The sequence below is a fragment of the Pogonomyrmex barbatus genome, unplaced genomic scaffold (assembly GCF_055798465.1).
Source record: "Pogonomyrmex barbatus isolate J1 unplaced genomic scaffold, ASM5579846v1 scaffold18, whole genome shotgun sequence".
Lineage (NCBI taxonomy): Eukaryota > Metazoa > Arthropoda > Insecta > Hymenoptera > Formicidae > Pogonomyrmex > Pogonomyrmex barbatus.
This window is the reverse complement of record NW_028297114.1, coordinates 1,354,259-1,381,444: the sequence shown is the minus strand read 5'-3', so window position 1 is coordinate 1,381,444 and position 27,186 is coordinate 1,354,259. Positions and strand designations below refer to the sequence as shown.

At 32.3% G+C, this 27,186-nt stretch overlaps 4 protein-coding genes across 9 annotated transcripts; 2 read left to right on the top strand and 2 right to left on the bottom strand.

Annotated features, from left to right (window-relative positions):
* The first annotated feature begins 194 nt into the window (after positions 1-194).
* On the top strand, positions 195-9,893 carry LOC105423726 (uncharacterized). Of its 4 annotated transcripts, XM_011633615.2 has the most exons (13): positions 195-433; positions 723-884; positions 967-1,164; positions 1,509-1,628; positions 2,029-2,085; positions 3,425-3,536; positions 3,684-3,804; positions 3,884-4,013; positions 4,427-4,483; positions 5,257-5,382; positions 5,498-5,751; positions 5,997-6,184; positions 6,267-9,893. In XM_011633615.2, exons 1-13 carry the CDS (start codon positions 418-420, stop codon positions 6,565-6,567), a joined length of 1,842 nt encoding a protein of 613 aa, XP_011631917.2. In that variant the 5' UTR covers positions 195-417; the 3' UTR covers positions 6,568-9,893. The 4 variants fall into 4 exon arrangements, with proteins under 4 accessions (XP_011631917.2, XP_011631918.2, XP_011631919.2 ...); XM_011633616.2 differs by lacking the exon at positions 2,029-2,085 and having other exon boundaries at positions 197-433; XM_011633617.2 differs by lacking the exon at positions 4,427-4,483 and having other exon boundaries at positions 198-433.
* On the bottom strand, positions 9,213-13,009 carry NaPi-T (Na[+]-dependent inorganic phosphate cotransporter). The gene is made up of 8 exons (XM_011633624.2): positions 12,581-13,009; positions 11,868-12,106; positions 11,533-11,763; positions 11,335-11,419; positions 11,152-11,257; positions 10,803-11,067; positions 10,329-10,703; positions 9,213-10,201 (listed from the first exon to the last, which is right to left on the bottom strand). The coding sequence occupies exons 1-8, from the start codon at positions 12,597-12,599 to the stop codon at positions 9,965-9,967; spliced, it is 1,557 nt and encodes a 518-aa protein (XP_011631926.2). The 5' UTR covers positions 12,600-13,009; the 3' UTR covers positions 9,213-9,964.
* Positions 11,874-24,320, top strand: LOC105423728 (uncharacterized). Of its 3 annotated transcripts, none has more exons than XM_011633622.3 (7): positions 11,924-12,012; positions 19,580-19,807; positions 21,870-22,011; positions 22,277-22,588; positions 22,839-22,986; positions 23,063-23,337; positions 23,534-24,320. In XM_011633622.3, the coding sequence occupies exons 2-7, from the start codon at positions 19,599-19,601 to the stop codon at positions 23,744-23,746; spliced, it is 1,299 nt and encodes a 432-aa protein (XP_011631924.2). In that variant the 5' UTR covers positions 11,924-12,012; positions 19,580-19,598; the 3' UTR covers positions 23,747-24,320. The 3 variants fall into 3 exon arrangements, with proteins under 3 accessions (XP_011631925.1, XP_011631924.2, XP_011631923.2); XM_011633621.2 differs by lacking the exon at positions 11,924-12,012 and adding an exon at positions 17,364-19,298; XM_011633623.2 differs by lacking the exon at positions 19,580-19,807 and having other exon boundaries at positions 11,874-12,012.
* prtp (thioredoxin domain-containing protein pretaporter) lies at positions 24,305-27,084 on the bottom strand. The gene is made up of 5 exons (XM_011633620.3): positions 26,545-27,084; positions 25,781-25,927; positions 25,496-25,601; positions 25,136-25,426; positions 24,305-25,029 (listed from the first exon to the last, which is right to left on the bottom strand). The coding sequence occupies exons 1-5, from the start codon at positions 26,724-26,726 to the stop codon at positions 24,568-24,570; spliced, it is 1,188 nt and encodes a 395-aa protein (XP_011631922.2). The 5' UTR covers positions 26,727-27,084; the 3' UTR covers positions 24,305-24,567.
* Positions 27,085-27,186: the final 102 nt, after the last annotated feature.

Below are 27,186 nucleotides of genomic sequence, written 5' to 3'. Positions count from 1 at the left end.
TTAGAATGAGGACTTTTGTGCCAGCTCATCGATTAAAGTATCTTCTGGCTATTTTCTCTGAATTAGTAAATTTCTCCCACCAATATTCCGCGAAATGTCCAAACGAACGGAGTGGGATAAGTCAAGGAATATATTTATAATGAACAAGTGTTGGTGGAGGGGATAAGGAGGGATGATGCATCGGCTGCTGCTCCACAAGCGCCAGCGCCGGTCCGCGGTGGAGAGTCGCGTAATAAACAAAAAAAAAGTCGGTGACGCCAGTGGGTGACAGTCAGCGGCTGCTCGTCGATCCGAGCGGAGGTTAGCATTGTATTTGCGTTGCGTCACGGAGCGTTCTGGTTTGGTGCACCTTCCTGTCACTCTTGCAAGGGCACAATAGCATATCACAACAGACGAAACGGAACAACGCTAACAAAAATGGACGAAAAGACTGGTAAGTGAATTCAAACAGGAAAATTCACCAGGAGTGAAAAAGGGAGAGATTTGGGCGGGGAAATGATTTTCCGCTCCGAGATCGATCGGATTGTCGCGTTTCCCGCAAACAGCTGTCGTCCGTTGGATCAATGTGTTGAATAAAAAAAAGAAAAAGAAATATGAGGAAATCGACAGAGAAATTTGACGAAGTCATGATGCGGTGCTCCGATTTTATCTCGCATCTCTGATAAGGACAAAGATAAGGGATCCTCTATAAACATGTTTTTTTTTTCTTTACCATCGAACAGAGCACATCGTCATGACGCCGAAGTGCAAGACAACAAATTCCACAACGCTGATAATCGAGAGGCAGGCCCTGGATCCCCCAGCAGAGAATGGTAACGAGAACAACGTTCACATCGCTGGTGGTGATCACAAGGGGATCGTCATTAATAAGCAAGCTGCGGCTGGTATGATGCCCTTTTACAGCCTCAGTTGATTGATGATTTAACATCCGAATGCATTTGCATATTTAATATCCAATTATTACAGTGATCAATGGAGAGGTATGTCCTGCTCAGCTCTGCCTGCAATTCCGAGTGTTCCTGGTCAGTGCACAAACTGGAAAGCACACTCAGGAACAGAGGACTCTCCAATTTTGGTTTGTTGATACGCTTGCCGAAGCAGAACAGCCGAGCATTGCACAAGAATTCTTCAGGGAGCTTGTCGCACCGCAAGAGTTTCCTAGAGGTGAATTGTAATACGATACAACATCGATTGATAGCTCGTGCATGTTTCTGAGAACTATATTCTCGAGATCAAATGTAATCCGATCAGCCTGTAGAGTCTGAATGAACCGATGTTTCTTTGTTCCTTTCTAAGCACGAACACCGATATCTAATTTTAAACCGTTGGAAACGAAAAGCAACGATTGTGAAATTCTATATGATATCTAAGGAGGAATAACAAATTTAGCATTTACTAAATTATATTGATATCGAATAATTTTTTGTATATGTATAATTATGTTTCTATGATTGATATCATTTTTTTTTTGTTGTATAATGCTCTATAATGTTAATTATTTTCCGCAGATTATGTGGGATTTATTAAAAAAATAATGAAGTTGATGCAACATAAATATCCCAGTATCAAAAAATTAGAGGTGGAATTGAGACAATTGGAAGAACCAATAACCCTTCCAAGCAGGCCATGTAAGTAAATAATAATTTATTTTTTATTAATATATCACAAATAATTACAGCGTATTAGATCTAGATCTTTATACATTTCCTGCGTACATTCTCATTCTCAAATGTAATCTTTGGCTTAATAAAACAAAAATCTATACTGAGTGAAGGAGAGGGGATTAGCAACCATTTGATTAAGCTGATTGGTCTTAATGCTTCCTTATTGAAAGATATTAAAGCAAGTGTCTCAAGTGCGCGTTGTAACTGAACTCGAAAGGAAATGCATACTTGACTGAAACTCTTGGTGACTCGTATATCCATTACATGATTTAAGCCAGAGTTTTTCCCATGTGCATTCCATACTCACAATTAGATTGTATTGAGCGTGAACATCTATTTCATACCTAATTTCTATTATTCACAGCTACGGGTCACTTACTATTCACACTTCCTTCCTCTGAGAAAGTTATGTGGAGATCAGGTTCGAGAATGAAAAAAATTCAGCATTTCTGTCACATTTCATTGATGTTTATTCTCTTTCTTTTCTCAAACACAGGCTAATAGTCCAAACAAAACTGACACACATAATATAGTTTCTCGTAACACAATAATTATTCAACAAAGTGTTTGCAATTTTTTTGTGCAATTTTTCTAGATTAAAAGGAAAGAAATTTATTTCCTATTTGACTAATAGATCTATATATCTATCGCTTGACATAACAATCTGGTAACCATGACAACATTGATTTAACAAAGTCTGGTTATGATCTGCATTGCATTGATTCATATTGCGATGCTCTATTCAGCAATATGAAAAAAATAATTTATTTTTATTCTTTTAAATGAAATTAAATAAAATGTGTTACGGGTTTATAAAAATTATTACGCACTTTGATTATGTAAGAGATTTTCCGACCTGTTTACCCGAACGATTAATCACTAGAGAATACATTAACTGGAGTGTAAAAACCAGCCCATTTAACCACTTGACTTGACCTGGATATCGTATTCTCTACACAATGTACAATATACATATCTACCCTCACAGCATGATTATAGATAAAAATTATTGTCCATTACATAATACATTTTACAGCCCAATATACACTCGATACAAGATTACACAATAAACAGTTATTTGAAATTGTTTATTGTTTATGGATTTGTTTAATTTTGACATTGTTATTTCACACATTGACTTTAAATCTGCATTGAATTTTAAACATGGAGATTCATAGCATCGGAAGCATATGCACACGTTAGTTATCTTCAACAGTCACATTTATTTGTTCATTCTATCTTCCTAAATGATTATTCGTTAGCATACTATATAGTACGTTACCATTCTAGTCTTCATTCTGTAAGGAAATGCATCCATGTAGAGCACGAACCTTCTACTCATGGTCACTAGTTGCCATATACATATATGTGTTAAGTTCTCCACTACCATACACACATGTTAGCTGTATCCTTCACTAATGGTTCTAGATATAGAACCGACTCTAGATATAGAAACAAAGACTAGTTAAACTGTGCACTTTTTACAGCTATATTACTTCCAAAACTTCCACACATATTTCTATCTTGGACAGATTAGAAATTTACCTGATACACGAGAGTAGACTCATCTACACTCACATGGCAGAAAATTTAACTTGCATATGTTATGGAGTGCTGTATTCTTGTTTCAATGCTATTAACTGTCATTTAAAAATTACAATAGGCATTTGCGGCTTAAAAGTCTGACAGACTCATCGCAATATTCGTGATTTAATTGTACGATTAAATAAATGTTTCTTATTTTTTTTTTTTATTAAAAGTATCTACAGACGAGACCGTCATGGGTCAAGTAATTGAGCTAACGGTAGAAAAAGTTCTGGAGCTAATTGAGTCCGCCTATCCAAATCCGGTTACTATAATTGACATAGCCAAGTAAGTATTTATTTTTAGAATTTAATGAAATTTAATGAAATTTATATATATAAAAATACATATTAGAGAAAGAAAGAGAGAGAGAGAGAGAGAAAGAAAAAGAGAAAGAATATATTCAAAAGGACATTACGATAATTTTACTTTTAGGGAACATGGATGGGAACCATCAGCCGTAGAGACTAAATTGAAAGAGCTTCAAGAGAAAGGGCTTGTTAAAGCGATGGATCATGGAGCTTTCACTCGCGTCGTCGAGGATACTCAAGTTCAAGTAATTTACTTATATACAACCTTTTTAGCCGATTTCCATTAACTTATATGTATTTAATGCTTTGAAATATATATTTTAGGTGGTGAAGCAGATGCCGACGATGGCGAAACAACCCACCATAGCTATCATTACAGCTCAATATTGTGAAAAGCTCGCTGTGGATTCGTTGATTGAAAATAAGGAAACCTTTGTCCGCTACACTACCGTTGGTAAGATCTTTTCCTATTTACTACTCTAAAATATATTTTATATCTGAGAATAATTTTGGAATTATAACACTTAAACGTAATATACCAGAATTTTGAAAAAAGTAAACTAATTTCTTTATTCTATTCTTTTATTAAATAAATGAATTCTGTCAGAATATTAAAGGATTAGTTTTACTCCTCTGCTTTTATTCCTAGCTGCAATTTTTTATAAAATTAATTTCTGCGTATAATTATCTTTAAAATATTTTTATCTAATAGATATAATAGATCTAATAAATTTTCAATTTAGTGTTTCTGGTTACTTAGTTATTCCTTCTTTTTTTCCACTCCCGCAAATATAACTGTAAGATTTACATTGTTCGCAAATGTTTCAATGATAATAGGAATATATTTCACTATGCATGAAACTTTAGGTACCGCAAGCTCACCAGACACAACAAATGGAGTTCCGCGAGTGATTTGCCGTTTTGGTAAAGTAGTTTGTAACATAATCTCTACCATTTTAATGTCATTTCATAGCTTGCCAATTGCTTGTGACCGAAGAACAATGCAGGGCAAAATGATGCTGCAAATGTACATTTCGAAACACATTATATCATGCTACAAATTATTTGATGTATTATATTAGTCAAATTTTTATCAAAATAATTTTTTTTATATTGTGAATGTTTTGTATAGCTTTGTGTTTGTTATGTGTAACGTTTTTGTTGTTTTTGCTTATTTATATTTTGTATTATATTCATTTTATATGGTTATTATATTCATTTTATATGGTTTATACATTATTTCATTAATTTTTATATTTGAATAATATTATAATTTCTTAAATATTTATTCTCTCCTGAAGAGACAGAAAAGAATTTTATTTCTTTCTTTAATCAATCATAACACTTTCTGTCTTTGACAATTTTAACAGAATTTTTTTATTCTTGAACTGTAACTGTATCTCTTAAAATATATTCAAAATCCATAAAATTTTTCGACGATACTAAATATCGATTTTGAATAAACTTTTGATACTACTTATTTCTCTCTATTGTGTCTAGTATTGTTACTAGACTTAGGAAATGCATATATGGAATGGATTATTATATATATTTATTGTCACATATAACACAGGTTACATCTACCTTATTGATAGCCGCACAATGCACATGTATCATACGCAAATCAAAAATAAAAGGAGATATAAACTCCAAGATACATAAAGATATAGATAACAAATAGATATTGTTTGTTATAGGAGAATCAAATGTGTATACTTTGGGCAATATCGGTACGCACAGAATTGTGTGCACTAAATTGCCAACTGTGGGACACACCAGGGAAGCAATGACTGCAGCTGGCAATACCACTACTAGATTGTTAGGTATGTATTTTCTTTAAAACTATATATTTTATACATTATATATATGTCTCTTTTACCTTTATTGCATTTGTTATAATTTTCCGTCTTTCGATACAATCCTTGCATGTATTCGCAGGTACGTTCCAAAAAGTGGATTTCGTTTTTCTCGTTGGAGTTGGTGGTGGTGTTCCTCATTATACAGATTACAACAAACATGTGCGACTGGGTGACGTAGTGATATCGCATCCGACGCCACTTAACAAGAAATATACATATGTATACTGCGAAAGTGCCAAGATGAACGAAAACGGAAATTATCATTTTGAGACCAAGGAATATTGCCCGCCGAATCTCGGTCTTCAAGAAATTGCGGCAACTCTTAAGAAACAGGTAATTTATTAATAATTAATATTATTAATTTGACTTATTAAGAGGAAAAGATATAGTTCTGGTTATATTTTAAATGTGTCAAAAACAGCAACATCCTATGGCAATAAAAGCAATTCTTTTTGAATGTGCATAAATTCAGAAAGAATGTGCATAAAAAGATTGTTAGATGCTAAAAATCTTTATCAAATAATGCTGTATTCCTATATTCCTTTTTTTATTTTAAAATATTTATTTTTTTCTTGTAGGCTGAAAACGAAGCGCTTCCACCATGGCAAACATTTATGAAAGAAGGTTTGGAGAATTTAATCAACCAATCGGAACATGATTTTAATCTACCACCGCCAGAATCTGATAAGCTGTATATGGCTATTGGGGAGAGAGATGTCATTGAAGTATCTCATCCAACTGCTCCTATGGATTCCATAAATAAAAGGTAACTGACGAAAAATAATTCTCTTCAATATTTTATTATATATATTTTGATATATAATTATATATTAATATTTCATTATTAGAACCGATGGGTGCTCCCGAATCCACTTGGCACCAGTAGCATCTGGTCGGCAAGTCGCGCGAGACGAACAACTTAGGCAAAAGTTTGCAAGTCGATTCGGTGCGCTCGCGTTTGATGCGGAAATGGATGCTGTTGTAGAAAGTATTTTGGGTAATTGCCGCGAGAATTTCGTTGTAATTCGCGGAATTGCCGATTACAAAGATGGTACTCGAATCAAAGAATGGCAGCCTTATGCGGCGTTGGCAGCGGCCAGCGTAATGAAAGCTATAATATGTGCTATGGATCCACCTACTAATGACTAATAATGCTTTTCGTCTAGCTTTTCTGACTTTATTTTACATAGCGTACAATTCAACGCGCATAATTTTTTGTAAGACAAAGGATGAGGTTTAAAATCAAAACGACAGCTTATAGCATATACTGCGCAAAAGTGCACAAAAAAAAATAATTAAATAATTGACTAATTTCGCGGTAGGTTCCTTACTAAAGATAAAAGGAAAGTTGCACAATCCTTTATCATATAGAATAATTAACGCGTCTGTGCTCAAATCTTCTACAACCTTTTTTTAGAACAGTGCCATTTTTTACAAATACTTGTTTAACAATATTTTAAAAAGAGTTTTTATGTTGAGATTAGAGTCGTCAAATATTTTTGAAAACAAAATAATTAACTGTCGTTAGGTACTCTTTACTTAAATTTCGCTTAAATTCTTACGTAAAGAAAAAATAGTGCCATTATTATTTCCTATAATCATCGTATAATACATTACGCGATAATTTTTTTGCAATAATAAACTTATTCGTATTAAATGTATGTTAGAAAAAATGTATTATGAATATATACATGTTCAATTTTGAACACCAAACAATCAGAGGCAAACAAAGACTAATGATGCTTTAAAATAAGATCATTCTCTAGATAGGAATAATGAATTTAGTAATGACTGTCTAACTTAATCTATTGTTGCATTCGTACTTGCTATGATTAGAACGATCAGATACGTTGCACAGGTCTAAACGAGATGTAGGATATAAGTTAGGCAAGTTATTAAGCAAATAAACTGTTCTAGAATAACACACGATAGACGCAGGTGGGAACTGAAAGTACATTTGACAGTATTTACCAAATCGGAATGAAATTGTCGTTACAGTATTGCTGGAGTAATTATTACATGTTTACCAGAGTATATATATATTGACGTTTTTTCAACAAATATATATGCATTCTATATTCACACAGTGTACATCTAACGAGGATCAATGAACAAATGCATTTTTCTGAAATCTTAGATTATTTATGGTAAAATGTGCAACAAATGTTTCTATTATAATGTGCCAACGTGTTCATACACTTTAAATTCACTGCCCTTTTAAAATCTGGATATTATCTTCGCGAAAAATTTTCGAAACGAATTTTCTGAACTTCTAGATAAAATCTTTACCATTTCTTTCGATAATTAAGAAATTCTACATTTACAGGGTAGTGTGCAGAAATTTAATATCTAAATATCTAAATATTAAATTTGAATATGGATCTATAAAAACTAGAAAAGAATATATAACATATGTATACGTGTTAATGGTAAAGATCTTGAAATTTTAGCAAAAATCAAGAGTAACATAAAAACTACGAAAATACAGTTAATTCTAGCTATAAATATCTTAAAACATGCATAAAAAGTGTTTATATTTATTTATTTTTTTCTTTTGTATATTTTATTGTAAGTTTCTTTCTGTTGTTAAAAATAATTTAATATTTCTTCTTATAGTTCATGTGCCGTACGAATTTGAAGAGACCCTTTATTTGTTTCGAAAAAATTATTTTATACGTGTGTAGCATTGATCAACATTAAATAATAGAAGGACCTAAAATCAATACAAATGATAAAAGTCACTTGTTGTGTAGAGGCACATATATTTGAAATTCTATCAAATACACACATAGAGAATGATTATATGTACACACATACAGATACGTAATACATAAATATATATATATATATATATATAGAAAATTTATATAAATATAAAGTAATATATATAATATATATAATATATATTTAAATCAGGTGTGATGCGCGAATTTATATAATGGAATTTAAGATTGACTTATCTGACAAGATTCCTATTTTAGGCCTAATATTAATTAGACATTATGATTTATGGAATTCCTTTATCATATCAATCGAAACTTAGAAGCTTTGAGCTTCCAATTGCGCATTTGTATTTGTTATTATTGCGTTATTATTACGCGCTTTCGATACTAGTCGCATAACTGTGTTTTCTATCGGTATTTATATTTGCTACTTTATTAGATAATGATACCATAGATAGCTAATATAATGATTTATTTACGCAATTAGTTGGTATGTTATAAAGAACCGTCATTTCTCGCAATGAATGTCTATCTGATAAATAGCATAAGTTATTACTTGGTGATTATTCAAACTATTTACATGATTATTATTTTGGAGTTTTGAGTATTTAATATATTTTGAACACGTCTAGAAATGTTTAAAATATAGCTCTAGAGAGAGCTGGAAATATTTATAATACGAGTATATCGAAACATTAATATCTTGTCATTTTTTTTCCGAGAAAGACCAATGTTTTATGAAATTTTAGAGCTTTTATTTAATGTATTTTTGTATTGAAAAGTATGAGAAAAATATTGCACCGATATTTATAGGTATTAACAATATATGCATTTTATTTTGTTATACTTAAGTATATATTAAACTTTTTTTTATTATTTATCCTTAAAACGTTAAAACGTCGCATTATAGTGGCTTCTAAAAGAAAATATGTATTTTGCATTTATCCGTGCATAAATTAGTCTTCCGGCAAACGCGAAAATTTATTATAACTTAGAATAAAATTTTGATTAATTCGAGCTTAGATATTAGTATATGGATAAATATTTGGAAAGTGCCCATTAGAACAAACATAAAGAAAAATTGTTTTATTTAATTTACAAGATTTACTATAATTATAAGATGCAAAAGTCTCGATGTGACATCGCTATTGGATTTAATATCTATTTACAAAGTATCTACATATTATGTCTTTTTGTGCAGTGATTTGTAAAAAGTGTATGTTTCGACAATTCAGATCGCTGCGCACTTTTTATTTATGAGAGATGCAATGATTCAAAGGTCCGTGAGTGATAAATATTTCATGATAGTCGCACGGTGCGTGTCCAGGAAGTAGGATAAGGCGCGGTAGTTAATCATCTGCTTCACAGCAGAAAAGAAGCTGTGATAATTGATGTAAAATGAAGGGATGTGGTGTACGATAGAAATAATCGACTCGTCACCCGTCAAGTCTGTTACTGGAACTTGTGCACCGCAATTTACACATTGTGCACATGCGAAAACGGAGTATATAATGCGTTATATATCATTAAAATTGCAAAAATTTAATATGCATGAGTTTGGTTTACGGAGCGTGTGTTTAGTGATTTGAAATATATCTAAGTCATGCGTTTTAGCATATTGCAAATAGTTTCGCATTTATTTACATAATATCACTCTTTCATTCCTTTATTTTCTTGTGATGAAATGTTTTGAGAATAAGTTGTATGTGTGTATTAATTAATATTATCAACAAATATACGATCAATCGTTAACATCTTCTTTATTAAATAATATCCTTATATATGTAGAAAAATTGGAGCAATGCGTTAAGACTTTTTAAGGATTACCTATTACGGTATCTCTCTTTAATAAAATTTGATTTTTCGGTATCCTCTGCATCATTTTCATGCTTCACAGTTTCCGTGGTCAATTCCTGCATCTCTCGTTCCTTCGTGTTCAAATTGACATACTGATTCCATGGTTGTTCCTTTGAAGTGCCGAACAATATGTATATGATACAACTCACTATCGAATTGGCAGCAGCAATGAGGAAGACCAAACGCCATTGTCCCACAGTTTGCTGCAAGTAAATCAATTTAATTAACGCTATCGCGAAAAGAAGCACTTGATCCGCGATCACGAGACAATAACAATTTCGAAATACGTTTAATATTTGCGATTTAAAAAAATTCGAAAATTAAATTTACATTGTTGTTGGTCAGTGCGCCGACGATCGCCGGTGAGATGAAGCCAGCCCATATGATAATCATGCCGGCAAATCCAAGAAGGATGCTGGCGTAATTAGGACTCAAGTCGACGAAGTTAGCCAAGGTGGAGGCGGACATGGCACCGTTGACCGCCGTACCCATCATCATGAAGATGACCGCGAACAACGGATGACATCCGCTGAATCCGAGGGCTACGAGGAAAATTCCCTGCATGCCGGTGGCGACGAAAGTGGCTAATTTCCTGACTTTCGTCAAACTCATTCGTCTTGTCCGGAGCAGCCAGTCACACATGGTCGAGAAAAAATACGAGAAAAGCATCCTCAGGAGGTGCGGCGCTCCCGCCAGTATTCCAGTCTGTAAGAGTAATTGGGATTTCGATCGTTACCATCACGTAGTGAAACATAAGTATTGATCCAGAATTAATTAATTAATTTACAGCGGAGGATAACTTACGGCATTGATATTCCATCCGTGAATAAAGTTAAAATAAGTTGGTGCCTGTGTCATGAGCGTGAGAATACCCCAAGCGGCGCCCCAATGCGCGGCGATAGTGATCCACATCGGTCTCGATAGAATTATCGACCTCCAAGGTATCCGAGTCTTCTCTTTATCCTCGACGGATCCGGCGATATTGTCGAGGATGTAATTTTTTTCATCATTGGAGATTCGCGGATGTTGCTGTGGCGAGTCGTATACGAGAAAGTGCCAGAAGCAGTACCTGCGATTCGCGATAGATCAATTTTCTTGGAATTGGATAATAAGAAATCATCCGACTTTATCGCGAATACGCAATTTTACCCACCAAATTACACCTAGCAGAGATGTCACGTGGAAAGATGCACCCCAACCAAAGAAATTAGTGACGGTCGCGCATAGGGGATAAGTAATTGCAGCTCCCACGGAACTTCCTAAAAATCATACCAAATGAAATCTGTTTAATGATGCTTGTTTCTTTGATCTGACAATGGAGATGATAACGCTTTACCAAGATAAGCACTGACAAATTTGCTCCTCTCATATCGCGGAATCCACTTCGCCGTCATGTCGTGCATCGACGGCCATATAACGCCCTGAAACGAAGATAAGAGAAAAATCAACATGTTTATCATGTTAGTACAAGCGAATTTCAAAAACGAATCGAAGCCCCTGAAGGAACCTGACTTTAGGAAGAACGTAAGTTTACCGCCACCAATCCTTGTAGCACGCGAAGAACTATCAAGACGTAGAGATGCGTCACGTAAGGTGTGAAAAATCCTAAGAGAGCCGTCAAGAGATTTCCCAGACCGAACACGCGTTTCGTACCATATCGCCTAGCCAGGATACCACCAGGTAACTGCGTCAACCAATGCAACCAGTAATAGGCACCTAACGTCAACCCCTGTTCGTACTCGTTCCAAGCGAATCGATCTTCGTACTAAATAAAATGGCAAATTAAAAAGACATCGAGAGGGAAACGCTGTCCTTTCGCTTCTTGTTAGACTTGATTCACAGTCTTTAAAAAGATCATCTTTAGGCTACCGTAACATTTTCGACGGACGGCGTCGTAATAGGAAAGGTGTTGTTATCCTCAGATGTTTGATTGGTCCAAGGTGATGTACTGTTCTCCATGTTACACTGCGTGACTGCTGCGGGTTTCGGATGTGGTATCACCATCGCGACAATGGTAAGATTCAAATTTAACCGCAGCATGTAATTGATGGCGAAGCCGCAAAAAACCAAGAACCATAAAACATCTCGGCAAGAAATCAACTCCCTTTCTAGAAAACGTAAAATATGATGTTTCCAAGATATTAAGAAATAGATCTTTTTCTTTTTAATATATCAGCAATTTTATCCAGGATCAATGCGGTATCTAAATATCATTGTTTTGTCAAGCGAATGAATGCGATTCGTGACACAAATATAATTTAAGATCGATGATATATGTATCAGTATTTTTGTTCTTAAACAAATCTTATAAGGTGGAAATAATTATATAATAATTATACAACGATCAAAAAAGTTATATGTCATGGTGTGAGTTAAATTGGAAAAAAATACATACAACGTTCGCAAGTTATATATGTGTAATATATGCTTTTGTATAGTTGAGACAAACGTCATCGCAATTCATTATGTTATATATACATGACGTTCGACAAAGTAAAAAAGGCCTTTACTAATTCATCGCGAATTAATATTTGAAGCGTTAAGAAAATATCGATAATAGTTAAAAAACTTCCTTCACTTACTCTTATTCATGTTTGCCATCTCTTGAACAAATTTTTCGGTGATTAAAAAAATTAATTATCACTTGTTAATTTTCATTATTTTCGACATATATATATTTCTACACTACGTGAAATGTGGACGTGAACGCTTTTCGTGTTGTGTCAGCTGCCGTCGAACGCTTAAATGAATTTTTACTTCAATACGAACTCATTCTACAGATACAGTCCTCTTCCTTTGGTCTCTCCTTTGGTCTGGTATAATATATCCCGATCAAGTGTGTGTTAATCAGTTAGTATCACGGTAAACACTGCATGACTGTTCTTCTGCAAAATTGTATGGACCGCAGGAATCTATGCGCGATCCTCTACTCTCGCAGAAGTCACGACAAGTGGCACGCCTCTGTTTAAGCCTTCAAATGCCCTCATTGTGTCCCGCGACGATTCTCCACGATTTTGTTACGTTAATGATATGTTTGATATCTTGAACAATCGAAAACCACTTCGCGGTTATCGAAAATTTATTAGATCTACTTTATCTAATATATTCAACGCGATAACACGAATCTAAAATAATTAAAAGATAACGACGCTATTGATTTGACAGCTGCTACTATTGACACTTCCTTAAACTAGTAGCAAATATCCCTGATACAGCATGAAATCTCTGACAGCACGAAATATCTTACCTGCTCTTGCTGAAATATCTTACTTGTTCATGCGCGCACAGTTTTTGTTACTCATTTTATTCTTAAATAATTTTTAATTATTAATTAACATTCTTTTATGACATTTTGTTGTGTCGTACATGTTTATTGTACATTAATAGCTTAGTTAAGATATTTGGATTACTTTACACAAAGCTATTTCAATTTGATAAAATGAACTTTGCTTCTTTAACAAAAACAATTTAATCGTTATATATATATATATATATATATATATATATATATATATGTGTAATATTTATCGTCTTATTATAGGTGCACATTTCATATAATATTTTTTTGATGTAGACTCTTACTGTATACTGTCTTGATAAGACGTTATCACTATGCATATATAATGCATGGAGACAACTAACAAGTAAAATATCTACTTGTGTTGGATATGCAATTTGTGCATGCAACGTTTTCAATGACATTGGATGTAATCAGCTTCATTATTGAAAATTTATGACAACCATAACCAATATTTATCTAGATTATTGACAATTGTGGCAGGGACACAAGTGCATGTTTAATGTGCATTTCATTTTAATTTATTGCGCATTGCTGATAATTAAATCTTTTCATTGTCAATGACGCGACTTTAGTGTGAATCATAAAATCTCAATCTTAATCTATCTTAATGTTCTTGTTTAAAATTTGTAGTATAAATATTAATTAGTTATATTAAACATTAATTTTAATTTTTTTTTCGCAAAAACGACATACTTCAATCTTTTTGTCCATTTGACGTACAAAATTATTTGAATTATAAGTAATTTTTATAATCGTGCAAATTTATATAAGTACATCTATTTGTCTATTTGTCTATTTCAAATACAGTTTAATATGTCTTATCGTGAATGAGATACGAATTATCAAGACGCAATTAATCATCAGAATATTATCTTCGATTTCTTTTCAACGTTAATAAAAATTGAGGTCTAGTAAGTTAGAGCCTGAATTCCCCTTGAGACAATTTTCTAAACTGTCAAATGAATGAGTGCCAATTGCAGGATGAGCACAATTGCATATAATAGATGTATTGTGTATATGCTATGCAATTCTTATTGTGTTAATGCAATTGCATATTGAATTTATTGTTTACTTTTTACTTTTTCGATTACTACAACATTGAATACCATCAATATTAAAAAAATAAATAAATTCATATTTCATTCATATATTTGTTCAATTTATTATGATAACTAAAATGAATTGCACAATCGAAAACGTTGCAATAAATAAAAATTAATCTTTATTAAATAACTTAATATATTTTTATGGCGATTTTTGCAAATGGAGTCACCAAGAGCGAGTCTAGACCTTGATAAAAGTATTTTTGATTTTGTTCTTCTCAGAATTCTAGAACACTTTGTATGCTATGACTGAACAATTATCTATCTATAAAAAAAAATTTATGATAAGTAAATAATATTTATTATAAGTTTTATTTATATTTATTTTATCTTAGATTTATCTTTATTTATATTTATTTTATCTTAGATTTATCTTTATTTATATTTATTTTATCTTAGATTTATCTTTATTTATATTTATTTTATCTTAGATTTTATCTTTAGATAATTTATATGTAATATACATACATAATTGATCAATCTGATATCAACAAAAAGAAGAATAACAGAATTAAGTTTATTTTTCTTGAATCATTGTATCTCAATAACGTATTGTCTTTCTTTTTTCATCTTTCTGACCTGTCTATATTTCTTTGAAAAACATTCCTTCCTAATGAACATTCCTTTAAATTTTTATTAAATGTTATCCAGTGGATTTTAAAACACACAATCGTAGATGAAGTTTGTAGCAAAAAATAATAGAATTAATTGGAATTAATATATTTTTCTGTAACATTAAGCGATTTGTATATGATTAGTGTGTAAGATAACAACGGAAAAGAAGCTGCATTTATTTTCTCGTAGAAAGCATTTGATAATTGAATCGTGGAAAATTAATCAGCTATTCAATTTTATCGATAAACAACGCTTGCATTGTTTCCTGTTTCAACTGGAATTCCAGTGGTCTTTTCGCGTGTAATCATCTTTTCTCTAATTGCTTTACGAAAGCGATAACACATATACGCAACGAGAAAATACAACCATATTTATCTACGTCTGATAATTGCGTGGACAAATTATCTCTAGCTTCTCTGATCTCGCACGAATTTCATCACATCAGGACACCGTCAGAAACAAATCATGCAGATAATAAGATGAAGGAATGCTAGATGGTTATTCACCTTTTACGATAACGGTGCAATCCCAATCGACTTAATTTATAAACTAAATAAGACTGTTTTTTTCATTCATGGATTCTATGATCAATTCTTATTTAACGGAAATTTGATACGACATGAATTTTCTTCAAATAATTAATCTAAAAATTACAATCCTATATATTTTTTATTAATTATGATATACAATATTTTTTGCACATAATAAATTACGCTCATCGTTGTCTAAATACAGAATGATAATTAAATTATTTAATATTACAAAATTGAGCTAACGAAGCTTAACTGGAACATTATAAGTTTTGTAAATTTCTGACAAAATGTTGCAACAAGTAACAACAAAGAGATAAAGTGCTAAGTGTATAACATTAACTACTTAATAGTCAAAAATTATTTTCTTCATAGCGGAAGATTCCTCTGAAAAACAGACGTCTTTACTTAAGCTAAGTATTCAATGAAAGAATTTGATAAATAACCGACTATCTTCCTTTTAATATCTAATCTATTTAGCTTTTTCTTTCCGCAAAGTCACATATCCAGAACACATATGAAAAAATCGTGATATTAATAGTTAAGAAAGAAAGGTTTATCATAATGATTGCGTTATGATAACGATGTGTTTCAGTGATCTATTTAAAAATATTTCAAGTATGGTTATTAAGTATGATTAATAAAAATTAATATATTTTATTATAATTATTAATATATTTTATTATAATAATTATATAATAAATTTAATATTATAATATAATTATAATTATAATATTTTATTATATGATTATAATTAATATATTCTATTTCTCTCTTTTGTTGTATTATTGTTAACTGAAAAGAAATCTCATATTTTACATTATTATAATATTTTAAAAACCTAGAAAAAACTTCGTGTATTTGTTTATACAGAATTGCACACAATAATAGACGATTATTTTTTCAAACAATTTATATTAAAATATGAGTGTTTTTTTGCTAACTTACTTATCATTATCACATAATACTTAAGTTGCAAAATGTTTGGAATCTTTTAAGTTTTATTGAGAAAGAAAAATATTTGTAAGTATATAAAAGATATTTTTTAAGTAATTGCAACATACAATTTAAGGCTAAAGTATAAGTGTCTATGTGTAAAATTAAAAAAACTTTTTAAATTTTAAAATTTTTTACAAAAAGAATGTTAAATTTATCACATGTTAAACATATTTAATACCATCAAATATACTTAATATATAACATATATAACTAATAAGTCAAAGAAAGCAAAGTTATTTATTTAAGCGTTACACTTTAAATTCTAGTAATATTTGGGAAACTTATACTTATATTACTTATTATACTTTGAAAATCGCTTATGTAATTTACAACATTACAACAGTCACATTTTGCATCTGTCGATGTGTCTCTTTTTTCAAATACATTTCGTTACACTGACTGGCTACGACCCTGAAAAAGCATTATTGGTAATATCTCGTGTCATTACAATTGAAATAAGCGCGACTGAAGTAACGGTAATAAATGATATAAAGTAACTGAAATAAATGATTTAATTTTGCGATAAGTGACTCTCTCAAATTTACGATGTGCACTTTAAAGGGGTACGGTTATCTCGGAAAGCGATAATAACAAGCCTAATATTAAAATTATTCCGCGAAAGTGCAAATAGATCGCCCATTGGACAATTCTTATCCCGCGTAATTTTAATTAGCGTTGCATCATTATCTATAGGAAATATACACGAATAAATCTCAAAATGAGACGGTGCGATCGTGCGATCTTTAATCCTCGAATCGTTACGAAATTTACATCATTCATGGAATATTTGCCAAGACGTTGAGCGCGATTTGTATGTACGGGTATATATACAGCATCCGTTCGTATGATGCAACGTCACGTTCCACTTTCTCTACTACTTGAAAAACCACGAGGAACCGGAAAAATAAGCACGTGCAGGAGAAAAAACAGCGAACGAGACGTCCAATTACTCGAGTAATAAATCGTTTAGCTAGAATTTGCTTCAAGATCGCGACCGTTCTCCATCTCGCGTTCTCTGTTCGATCCTTCGCACCGCAATCAACCAGTGGTTTCTACAAGCGGTTTTTTTACGAACTAAATTATGATACTCTTATGTAGATGTCGGGGAAAAATGACCCAAATTGATATGGACTTTTCATACATATGAATTTGCCGTCGTAATCGGCATGACGAAGCGTAATATGTAATTTTCCCACTCGCCGAGCGTTTGAAAGCTAACCTGTCTGGATACACGCTATTTTTTCCGTTTTTTTTTCTTTTTTTGCGATCATGAGATCGACGGAATACGAATAAAATCATGGAACGTAAGCGATCTCGATGAGTCGTTCAGCGTTTTGTTATGAAATCTTGCTGTCAATATTCATAACATTTCGGTCGATTTTCAGCACATTCACCGCCCGCCATTTTTACGGGCCCGCTTTCACTATGCTTTAACGGTAATTTTTACTCGAATAAATGCATTAATTATTTATCTTCTTTCACTGTTATCTTAACTGGAGAAGATCCTTTCTCGAAAATCGTACATTTAACATTTGAAGTATTATTTTTTTGTTTATTAATGATGTTTCCTAAAGTAAACTGAACTATATTCGTTATCAACATTATTTATATTATATATCTAGATAGTGAAATCATCGATAAATCATTGGAGTGAAGAAGCACTTAATAAATTTATAATTAATTTACAATGCCATTTAACTTTGAGTCATATATTTATGTTTGTAAATCTTATTTTATTTTCATCATAATTTAGCATATTATTTTATCATTGTATTAACTTTTTTAAGTCTCGTTTTATAACAAAAAGAAATCAGGAGCAATCTTATATATCGGAAATCTGATTTTTATAATAAAATATTTAGAAATTAAAAATAAATTGTCAGCTTATATTTCAAAATTTATATTTGCTGATTACGTTATGCAAATTTTTTTAAGCGTAAAAAAAATTGAAGCTATAAAGACTTAACATAATTTCCAGCTTTTAAATTAACCATCTCATAAAATTTGAGAAAGAATTTTTTGTCAGATTCGCGTTTTTCAAATGCGAATGCGATTCTCTGCAAAATCCACAATTTATTTAGATACGCATTTGTCTGCACGTTCTGCAACAAGTTCTTAAAAATTCTATCATCAACTTGCAATCACATCATGCTAAACCGATATAATCTAGCAGATTTGTTTAACATTAGATTAAAACTTTTTTTTTATAATGATCGAGGATTTATGCGTCTCTCAGATGTGATTCACCGTGAGCTTTGAAATATTATGTTTATAAATATGATGTTTACATTTATTTGCTGCATTTCGTGAACTGCGATGACCCCGAAACTTCCCATTCGAAATTACTCGCTTTTGTTAATAAGTTGTTTAATCGCGGACCCTCTCTCGCGGATACCCCGCAGGGCATCCTGGTGCTGACCATAAGCCCGACGCGATTTCATCAGAAGAAGTAGGGGATAGGGACCGTAAATCCAGGCAGAGAAAATATTTTACATGTATCAACGTTAGTTAGTGTGAGAAAGTCGGTTAGTAGACGAGAGTAGTGTATTACTTGGACTTGCTTTCGTCTTAACGAACAGTCTTAATTCAGCCTTTGGCCGAACCAGATCGATCGGGAAATCGAGTCTTCTTTATTGCGTTGAATATTATTTGTCATTGTTGGTCTTGTTTATTGTGATATCGCTAATCGAATATTATCTTTGTACGTTTACGTTATATTTATAACAAACGAGAGAAAATAAGAAGCTTGAAGGTAGTTTATAGAAATGGAATACCGAAGTGCTTCCCGATAATAAATGCTATCAAGATAAACCTATTGCTTATAAGTTAACAATCATTTTTATCGTGTTAGTTTATATTATTGAAAAGAAGAGAAAAGAAACATACATTATATTAATTTTAAATCCTTAATTTTTAAGTATAATATTTTTTAATTTCATTTTTATCATCTTTTTATCTTTTTTTGAATGTTGAGCCCTCCCTTCAATTTTCTCTTCGGAAGCTTTTAGTATGGCTGACGTGTAATTTTCTTAGGACTTTTTATTGAGAAATCATGCCGAGTACTAAAACGAGAATTGCCATTGTGGGTAGTGGAGTGGCTGGTTTGGTGGTAGCGCGTCATGTGGTAGACAAGTTGGATTCTTACAGTCTCACTTTGTTTGAACAAACGGATCAGATTGGTGGTACGTGGGTCTACACTGATGAAACGGATCTCGACAAACATGGACTTTTGATACATAGCAGCATGTACAAAAATCTTAAGTAAGATCACTGGATATCAGCTGAGATATTTAAAGAAAATACTTTTCACAAAATTCCTTTAGTAATGATAAGAAGGGTTGATAAGATTACGTTTTTATGATGTAACTGCAATGTGATTAGCACAGATTATAATTAAATTGTTGCGCTGGTTAAGGATATAATTTGAATAAATTAAAATGGACGTTTTAAAAACACTCCCTTTTTTTATATAAATTGATATTTTAAATCTATTTTTGCGTAATATATTTGTACATGAATTCTTGAAAAAAAGATAAACTAGTAGATTGAACTTGTGTCTCTTTTCAATATTGAGCAATTTGAACCAGGGATAAACAAAAAGTCAGGTATATCAGAACAGATAAATAGTTGAAACATATCGATTAGATATTTGTATGGGAAAATAAATAGATTGACATAAGTTGCGTCAGAATGCTTTGTAACTTTGGCTTGTTGATCTCTATCACTGCACTTACGTTGCATACAAGTTATACTTTTGTTTACAGTCTCGAAATCTGTAAATTAATTATATTATAGAGTGTTCTGTAATATAGGGTGTCCTGTAAATAAACTTTGTATGCAGGTAATATGGAAAAAAATAAGAAAAAAGATTTAAATAAACTCGGATTCTTGTTATTATTTTATTTCATCAATATAGTTCAATATAATTATGGATTGGTTTGAAAATCAAAATAAGATAGAAAACAAATAACTTTCACAATAAAACAGATTTCATGCAAAAAATAATTGCTGTTGGATTAAATATTAGTTGTTGGATAATAACTATGTAGTTTAACATATTTTTTATTATTGGCTGAGATTTTTAATGTCTGAATCATCAATTTTTTTAAATTTTGATAAATATTTTGATACAAATTAGCAATTTTTTATTTAACTTGTAATTTGTAACTTCAACTAAACATTGTATTTTGAACTTTTAGATGTTACAACTTCATCAATTTTATTCCGGTAAATAAAATTATATTATCAAATGAAAATGTGATCTATTTCTAGGTTCTTTTTTCAATCTTCAGCTACATAATAGTGAAATACCTTTCTTCGTCTGAGATCATATGTAGACAATAAATACAACGTTCCCATGTATACGTGAAATATGCGGTGTAATGCATAAATATAATAAACTTTGCTTGACATAAGATATATTTTTCGATTAACGAAGAATCCATTTCTTCGATGATTAGTTCCGGAAAGGAGAAGCGAATACATCAATGATAATTTGATAAATCTGCAATGCAGATCGGAAGCTATTAAATATCAATATGAAAAATCCAAGGATTCTCGCGAAGATATTGTAAAGATACTTTTACTCGCAAAGTCGATTAAAATACAAATACATACATTGATTTAATTTTATAAAAAGAAGTTAATGTATCAATAGCATTAAATCATTAAAATTTTATTAAGTATTATTATAACAGTATATATAATATTTAATAATAGTATTAGTAATATCTATTACCAAATTTATTTTATTATTGAATTAAGATTAGTTATCTTTAATTATCTTTAATTAGATTGCTAATTGCTTGTTAATACATAATACATAATCTTTTTCATACAGTGCTGCATTAAAAAAAATAATTAACATCTTATCTGTTCTAACTATATCACTTAATTAAAATAAATTTCGAAGTTTGGAGCAATAAATCTATCAAATAAATCTTCGTCGCAAGAATTCTCAGCGATTTCATTTTAATTTCTAAAAATTGTATACATTAAATACCGTGACTAAAATAATAACGTGACTAAAATAACAAAATAGAATCAGACATGTATATGAATTTTTTTCTATATAAAACATGTTTAATTGCAAGAAAATATTTTTCTAGTTATGTCTATTTCTATCGAGTAAAGTCCAATGTAGGTCAAAACTTGTTTCGATTAAGTTGTTAACAACTGGCAACTTCGTTTATCATTAATCGGGTTACGAGTCATGTATCCTTTGAACTTCGTCGCATAAAAATTAATAAAAGATACGCGCATGATCACCTCAATATGGAAAGTCTCGTCTGAGTGGGCGATTGTTCTCATTTTTTTCTTACAGAACGAACATACCGAAGGAAATAATGGCGCTACCTGACTTTCCTTTTCAAGATTCGGACGGTCCGTCTTTTATCCATCATACTGCAATAAGAGAATACCTTCTGAGCTATGCGAAGCACTTCAATCTCTATCCTTATATTAAAGTGAGTGCTTAAATTCTACGGATCACGAAGATAAAAATAAAGAAAAAATATAAAAAGATTTCTTCGCTAATTTTATGGCGATGGCAAAGTATATTATTTTTTAAACCCTTTATTTTTTTCAAAATGACAACAATGATATCAAATTGTTAGATATAGTAGTCATCAAAAGTCACATCAAATAATTCAATGAATGACACACAACTTTTTATTAATTTTTTTATTCGTTTCTTCCCTTTCATCGTCCTTTTCTTCCGGACCGCTTCAGTTGAACACTCTGGTGAAACACATAGAGCCGGAAGCAACGAGGAACGGTCGAACGTTATGGACGCTGACGTACGAGTATCTGGAGACCAAGGTGGAGACCACGAAGACCTTCGACGCCGTGGTGCTGTGCAACGGTCATTACACTGTCGGTCGTGTTCCCCATATCCCAGGTATCGAAAGCTTCCATGGTAGATGCATTCACAGCCATCAGTACAGAATACCGGAGGTCTACACCGGCAAGAGAGTTTGCGTGCTTGGCGCGTCCTGGTCCGGCACGGATATCGCCATGGAAATCTCCCAATACGCCGATAAAGTATGCTGGCGCACAAATCCCTGTGCTATTAATTATCACCTTTGACAAATATGAAATAAAATGTAGACATCTTCATTTTTCTTCTCATAATGCTAAATCGACACCCAGCATTCCCGAATTTTCTTCGACGTTCCTGCGACCAGATAGATCGCACAGTCATAACATAAGAATTTTTATGAAGAATCGTCTTGTAAGAAATAAGATTTCGATTAATTTTTAATTATCCTATTATTTGTTCTGATAATTTCAGCTATATCTGAGTCATAATCAACTGGATTTCGACTTGAAAATGCCAAGCAACATCGAGCAGAGACCCGGCGTCGAATCCATTCGAGGAAACATCTTCACGTTCCGCGACGGCACCACGGCAGAAGTGGACGATTTCGTATACTGTACCGGTAATAAATTCAGAAACGTCAGTATCTTAATGAAACTCTTGACTTTCACGGTTCACAGCAAGCAGTTTCCCCACAGGTTACGAGTTCACGTATCCCTTTATGTCGCCTAAAGTTGAGATACGTACAGACGACGATCACGTAGAGCCCATTTACAAACATCTAGTACACATGGATTATACGAATCTGTTTTTCATGGGCCTGCCTGCGCATGTAATACCATTCCCAATGTTCCACATCCAGTCGAAATACATCCTCGGTATTCTCGAGAATCGCATCAAGCTACCGTCACCGCAACAAATGCGCGAGGAATATGAAATCGAGAAGAAGTCCTTGCTGAATCAAGGCATTCCAGTATGAGTCACGATAATTTTTTTGAATTTGCAGTAGAAAAATTATCTTTTAATAACGATAATGTCTTATAAGAAATTTTACAAGAAATCTACTAAGAAATCTCTTATAAGAAATATATGCACGATATATGCATGTATTATATAAATTTATATATCGCGAAAAATCTCATTAAATTATAATAACTTTTTTTCTTCAGTTGAGGCACATCAACAAGCTCAAAGATAGACAATGGGCCTATTACGATGAGATCGCGGCTGCTGCGAATGTGTCAGGTTTCCCTCCGGTGGTCAAGAAGGTAATAGATCACGTTTTACAAATGCGCGACATAGATTTTACCACTTATAAAAATTATCAATATCGCATCATCGACAACGAGAACTTCAGTGTATCATATTGTAAACCTTGTTAGGGTTTACGCAAAGAAAATTTTAAAGAATGAATATAATTGTTGCAAAATAGTTGTACAGGTCCAGCTTGATCTGAACAACTAAAACTCGAACGGAAGTATCGGATCTGTTTATCAGATTGATGCGTTAATGAGAGAGCATTTGTCGCCGATTATAACACGCTTTTATGCGAAATCGATCACAATGTCACTTATTATATGACAAATGATACGGAAAACAAACATGCATACAATGAAAAACAGGATTATCACTTATTCGCAATACGAAAAATGTGTATGTACATGTGTATGTACATCTCCATTATTATAGTTAGTTACCGAAAAATAAAACAGTATCAGTTATATATGTCATTATGCTTACAAAATATATATAAGAAATATATATAAGAAATTACAGTGAAGGCAATCAATTTCATTTCTAGACAAATTAATCAATGTTTATAAAGAATGAAATCAGTTTATTCTAGATTTCAATAAGTTTTATAGTAATTTTTAACACACTTTGCACGTGAAGGTATGAAAGGGAAGAATTGTATACGCACGCATGCAAAATAAATGGAATAAGACAATAAGTAGATATATTTTGGAAGTACATTTTCCTTTGACACGGGATTACATTCTGGTATATTATATATATATATAGCATATTATTTTTCTTTTTCTCGATGTATAGGGTATAAAAATGAAAAACTCTCATTTCTATTTTCACTTGATAAAAACTTGATACGTCATTCGCATAAATACACATATAATTAAGTTAATTATTTAAAGTACTATTGGAAATATATTATGAGACCTATTTTAATGCTTCAATCGCAACAGAATTATAATTCGTCATGTGTTTTCAAATGATTCATCACAAAATCGTACATATCCTCGAGATTACGTGAACCGTTATACTCGGAGACTTTGCGTCCGTTACGATACAAGTATAACGTTGGGAAACCATCCACCTCCTGTTCATTGCACAGTTGTTTGCTCACGTCGAGTGTACAATCGACCTTAATAATATTCACATTTTCATTGCCGAAGAATTTCTTTCCTAGCTCCTCCCACGTAGGTGCTAGGCGTTTGCAATGTCCACACCATGGCGCAAAAAATTTGACGAACGAAAGACCTTTCTCGATACCTTGCTTGAAACTGTCAGCCGTTAGACTCAATATAGTTTGCGGAACTCCATCACTGCTCTCGCTCTTCTGACTCGATTCATCGGCATTCTTACCCAGCATCAGCGATACATAGGCCTTTAATTCTTCATGAGTACGTTGCCCGGTATATTTATCTATCTAGAAATTTAATATTTCATTTAATTAAATGCTGCAATATTCTTCTTTTATATAAATTAATTCTTTCTATATGAAGAAAAATAAAAGCAAATATCAAAATCAATACCTTCTTTCCATCATCAATCCACAACAACGTGGGATATCCCTTAATATCAAACTGGCCACAGATACTACGATGTTGGGTACAGTCGATCTTGGAAATACTGACTGTGTCATCGTTGCGAAGACTGTTGGCTAATTCATCCCATGTTGGAGCTAATTTCTGGCAATGACCACACCAGGGCGCGTAAAATTTGACAAAATGATGTCCTGAAGATACATGTTTCTCAAATGTGTCTTCTGTTAATTCCAATAATCCATTCACCGCTTCTGGAGGAGACGGTGCAGTGTCTTGAGCCTAGAACATGTCGATTGTGATACAACTTGATATAAGGCAATACTGAAACTCAAGATAAATCATACACACCATAGAACTGCCCAGCTGATCATTAATAAAAGAAGTCAATGTAGGTAAATCTCGAGTACCTCTGAACTTGACACCTTTGGTTTCTCCAGCCTTATAAAATTTCAGCCTGCATTTAAAAGTTCCAAAAGTTCCATTGTATGCAATGATATAATTATGAGATAATTTATAGATATTTATAATATGATATATAATATTGACAAATATAATCATAATATATGCAAAAATCAATTTAAAAAGAATCTCTTTCGAGCAAAAGTTAATAAAAAGCAAAATAAAATATATTACGTAGGATAGCCAGTAACATCCTGTTCACTACACAAACCACTCTCGGTTGTGCAATCCACCTTAGCAATTCTTATATTGCTGTTCTCTTCATTTGATATCTCTGCCAATTGCTCCCATGTAGGACTAAGTCTTTGGCAATGACCGCACCTTGGATAATAACATTTTGTTTTTAATTAACGTTATATAAAAGTAATGAACTTCATAACATATTGAAATGTTCACCATTATAAAAATAGCTGAGCTGATTTGTTAGATAAAGATCTTATCTAACAAGGGATTGCATTTTTTTATAGATTAATTTTGCAGTTTAATTTACTTTTTATCTTTTTTTAATTCTTGGAACTAAAGAAAGATAAAAAGTAAATTTAACTAAGATTTAATCTATATAAACAGAAGTAAACATTTGTCTTTAAATATCTCTAAATAATTATTATGCACTAACTATGACTGATATGCATTCAACTGTGACTATAAATATCTTTCTTACATATTTTTAATGTTAAAACACTTTGTTGATGCTCTATAAAGTCTAGACACAATAAGAATAAAAAATAAGAAATTAAAGAATTAGAATATAAAGAATTAGAAAAATAGATAGATTTCTTTCAACCAATAATAGAATACTTTGATTGTGTATTGAAGCATAGGAATTTTCCATACGTCAAAATTTAATTTTTTATTTCTGATTCTCTATATTCAATTCTTTATTCTTTAGTCCTTGCAAAGATAGTTCACTGTGTGAAAAACAATATGCGTTTATTTACCATGGTGCATAGAACATGACAAAGTGATTTCTTTTGCCAATTTCTTCGGAGAAGTTGTCGTGAGTATACTGAAGAGTGTGCACATCTTCCTCATGGCCGTGACCAACTTGACTCAGCACAAACAGGAGCAGCAAAATCCGCCGTTTCGACACGTCAAAATCCACTATCACGGGCGACAACATTATTCGCAAGATGAACGAAGAATCGCTCGAGATCCTTTTTAAACGATATTCCTTCAGAAGAAACAGGAAAGAACGACGGCAACTTTCGGACTTTCTCAACGTGTGTTCGGTGCTTGTCAATACTGAAGATTAGAGAACCGCCGATTGCGATAACGCCGTGCTGAACGTCGCCTCGAAGAGACGCCTGTACCACATAATATTCCGTCAGGAACGAACAGTATCTCACTGTCAAGTAACCCGATATCCCGAGAGGATAAGCAAAATCCAGCGAAATTCACCACTCCGGAGATCCGCGCGAACGGATCGAATCGCGGATTCCGCCCTCCAACCGCGGTAAGAAAATCAGTGACAGCAATCGTAAAAATCAAAATCGCTAAGCTTAGAGCTGGTTTATGCTTCGGTCTTAGTCCCGGTCTACAATAGGTGATTTAAGCTTTAGGCATAAGCATAAGAAATTGAC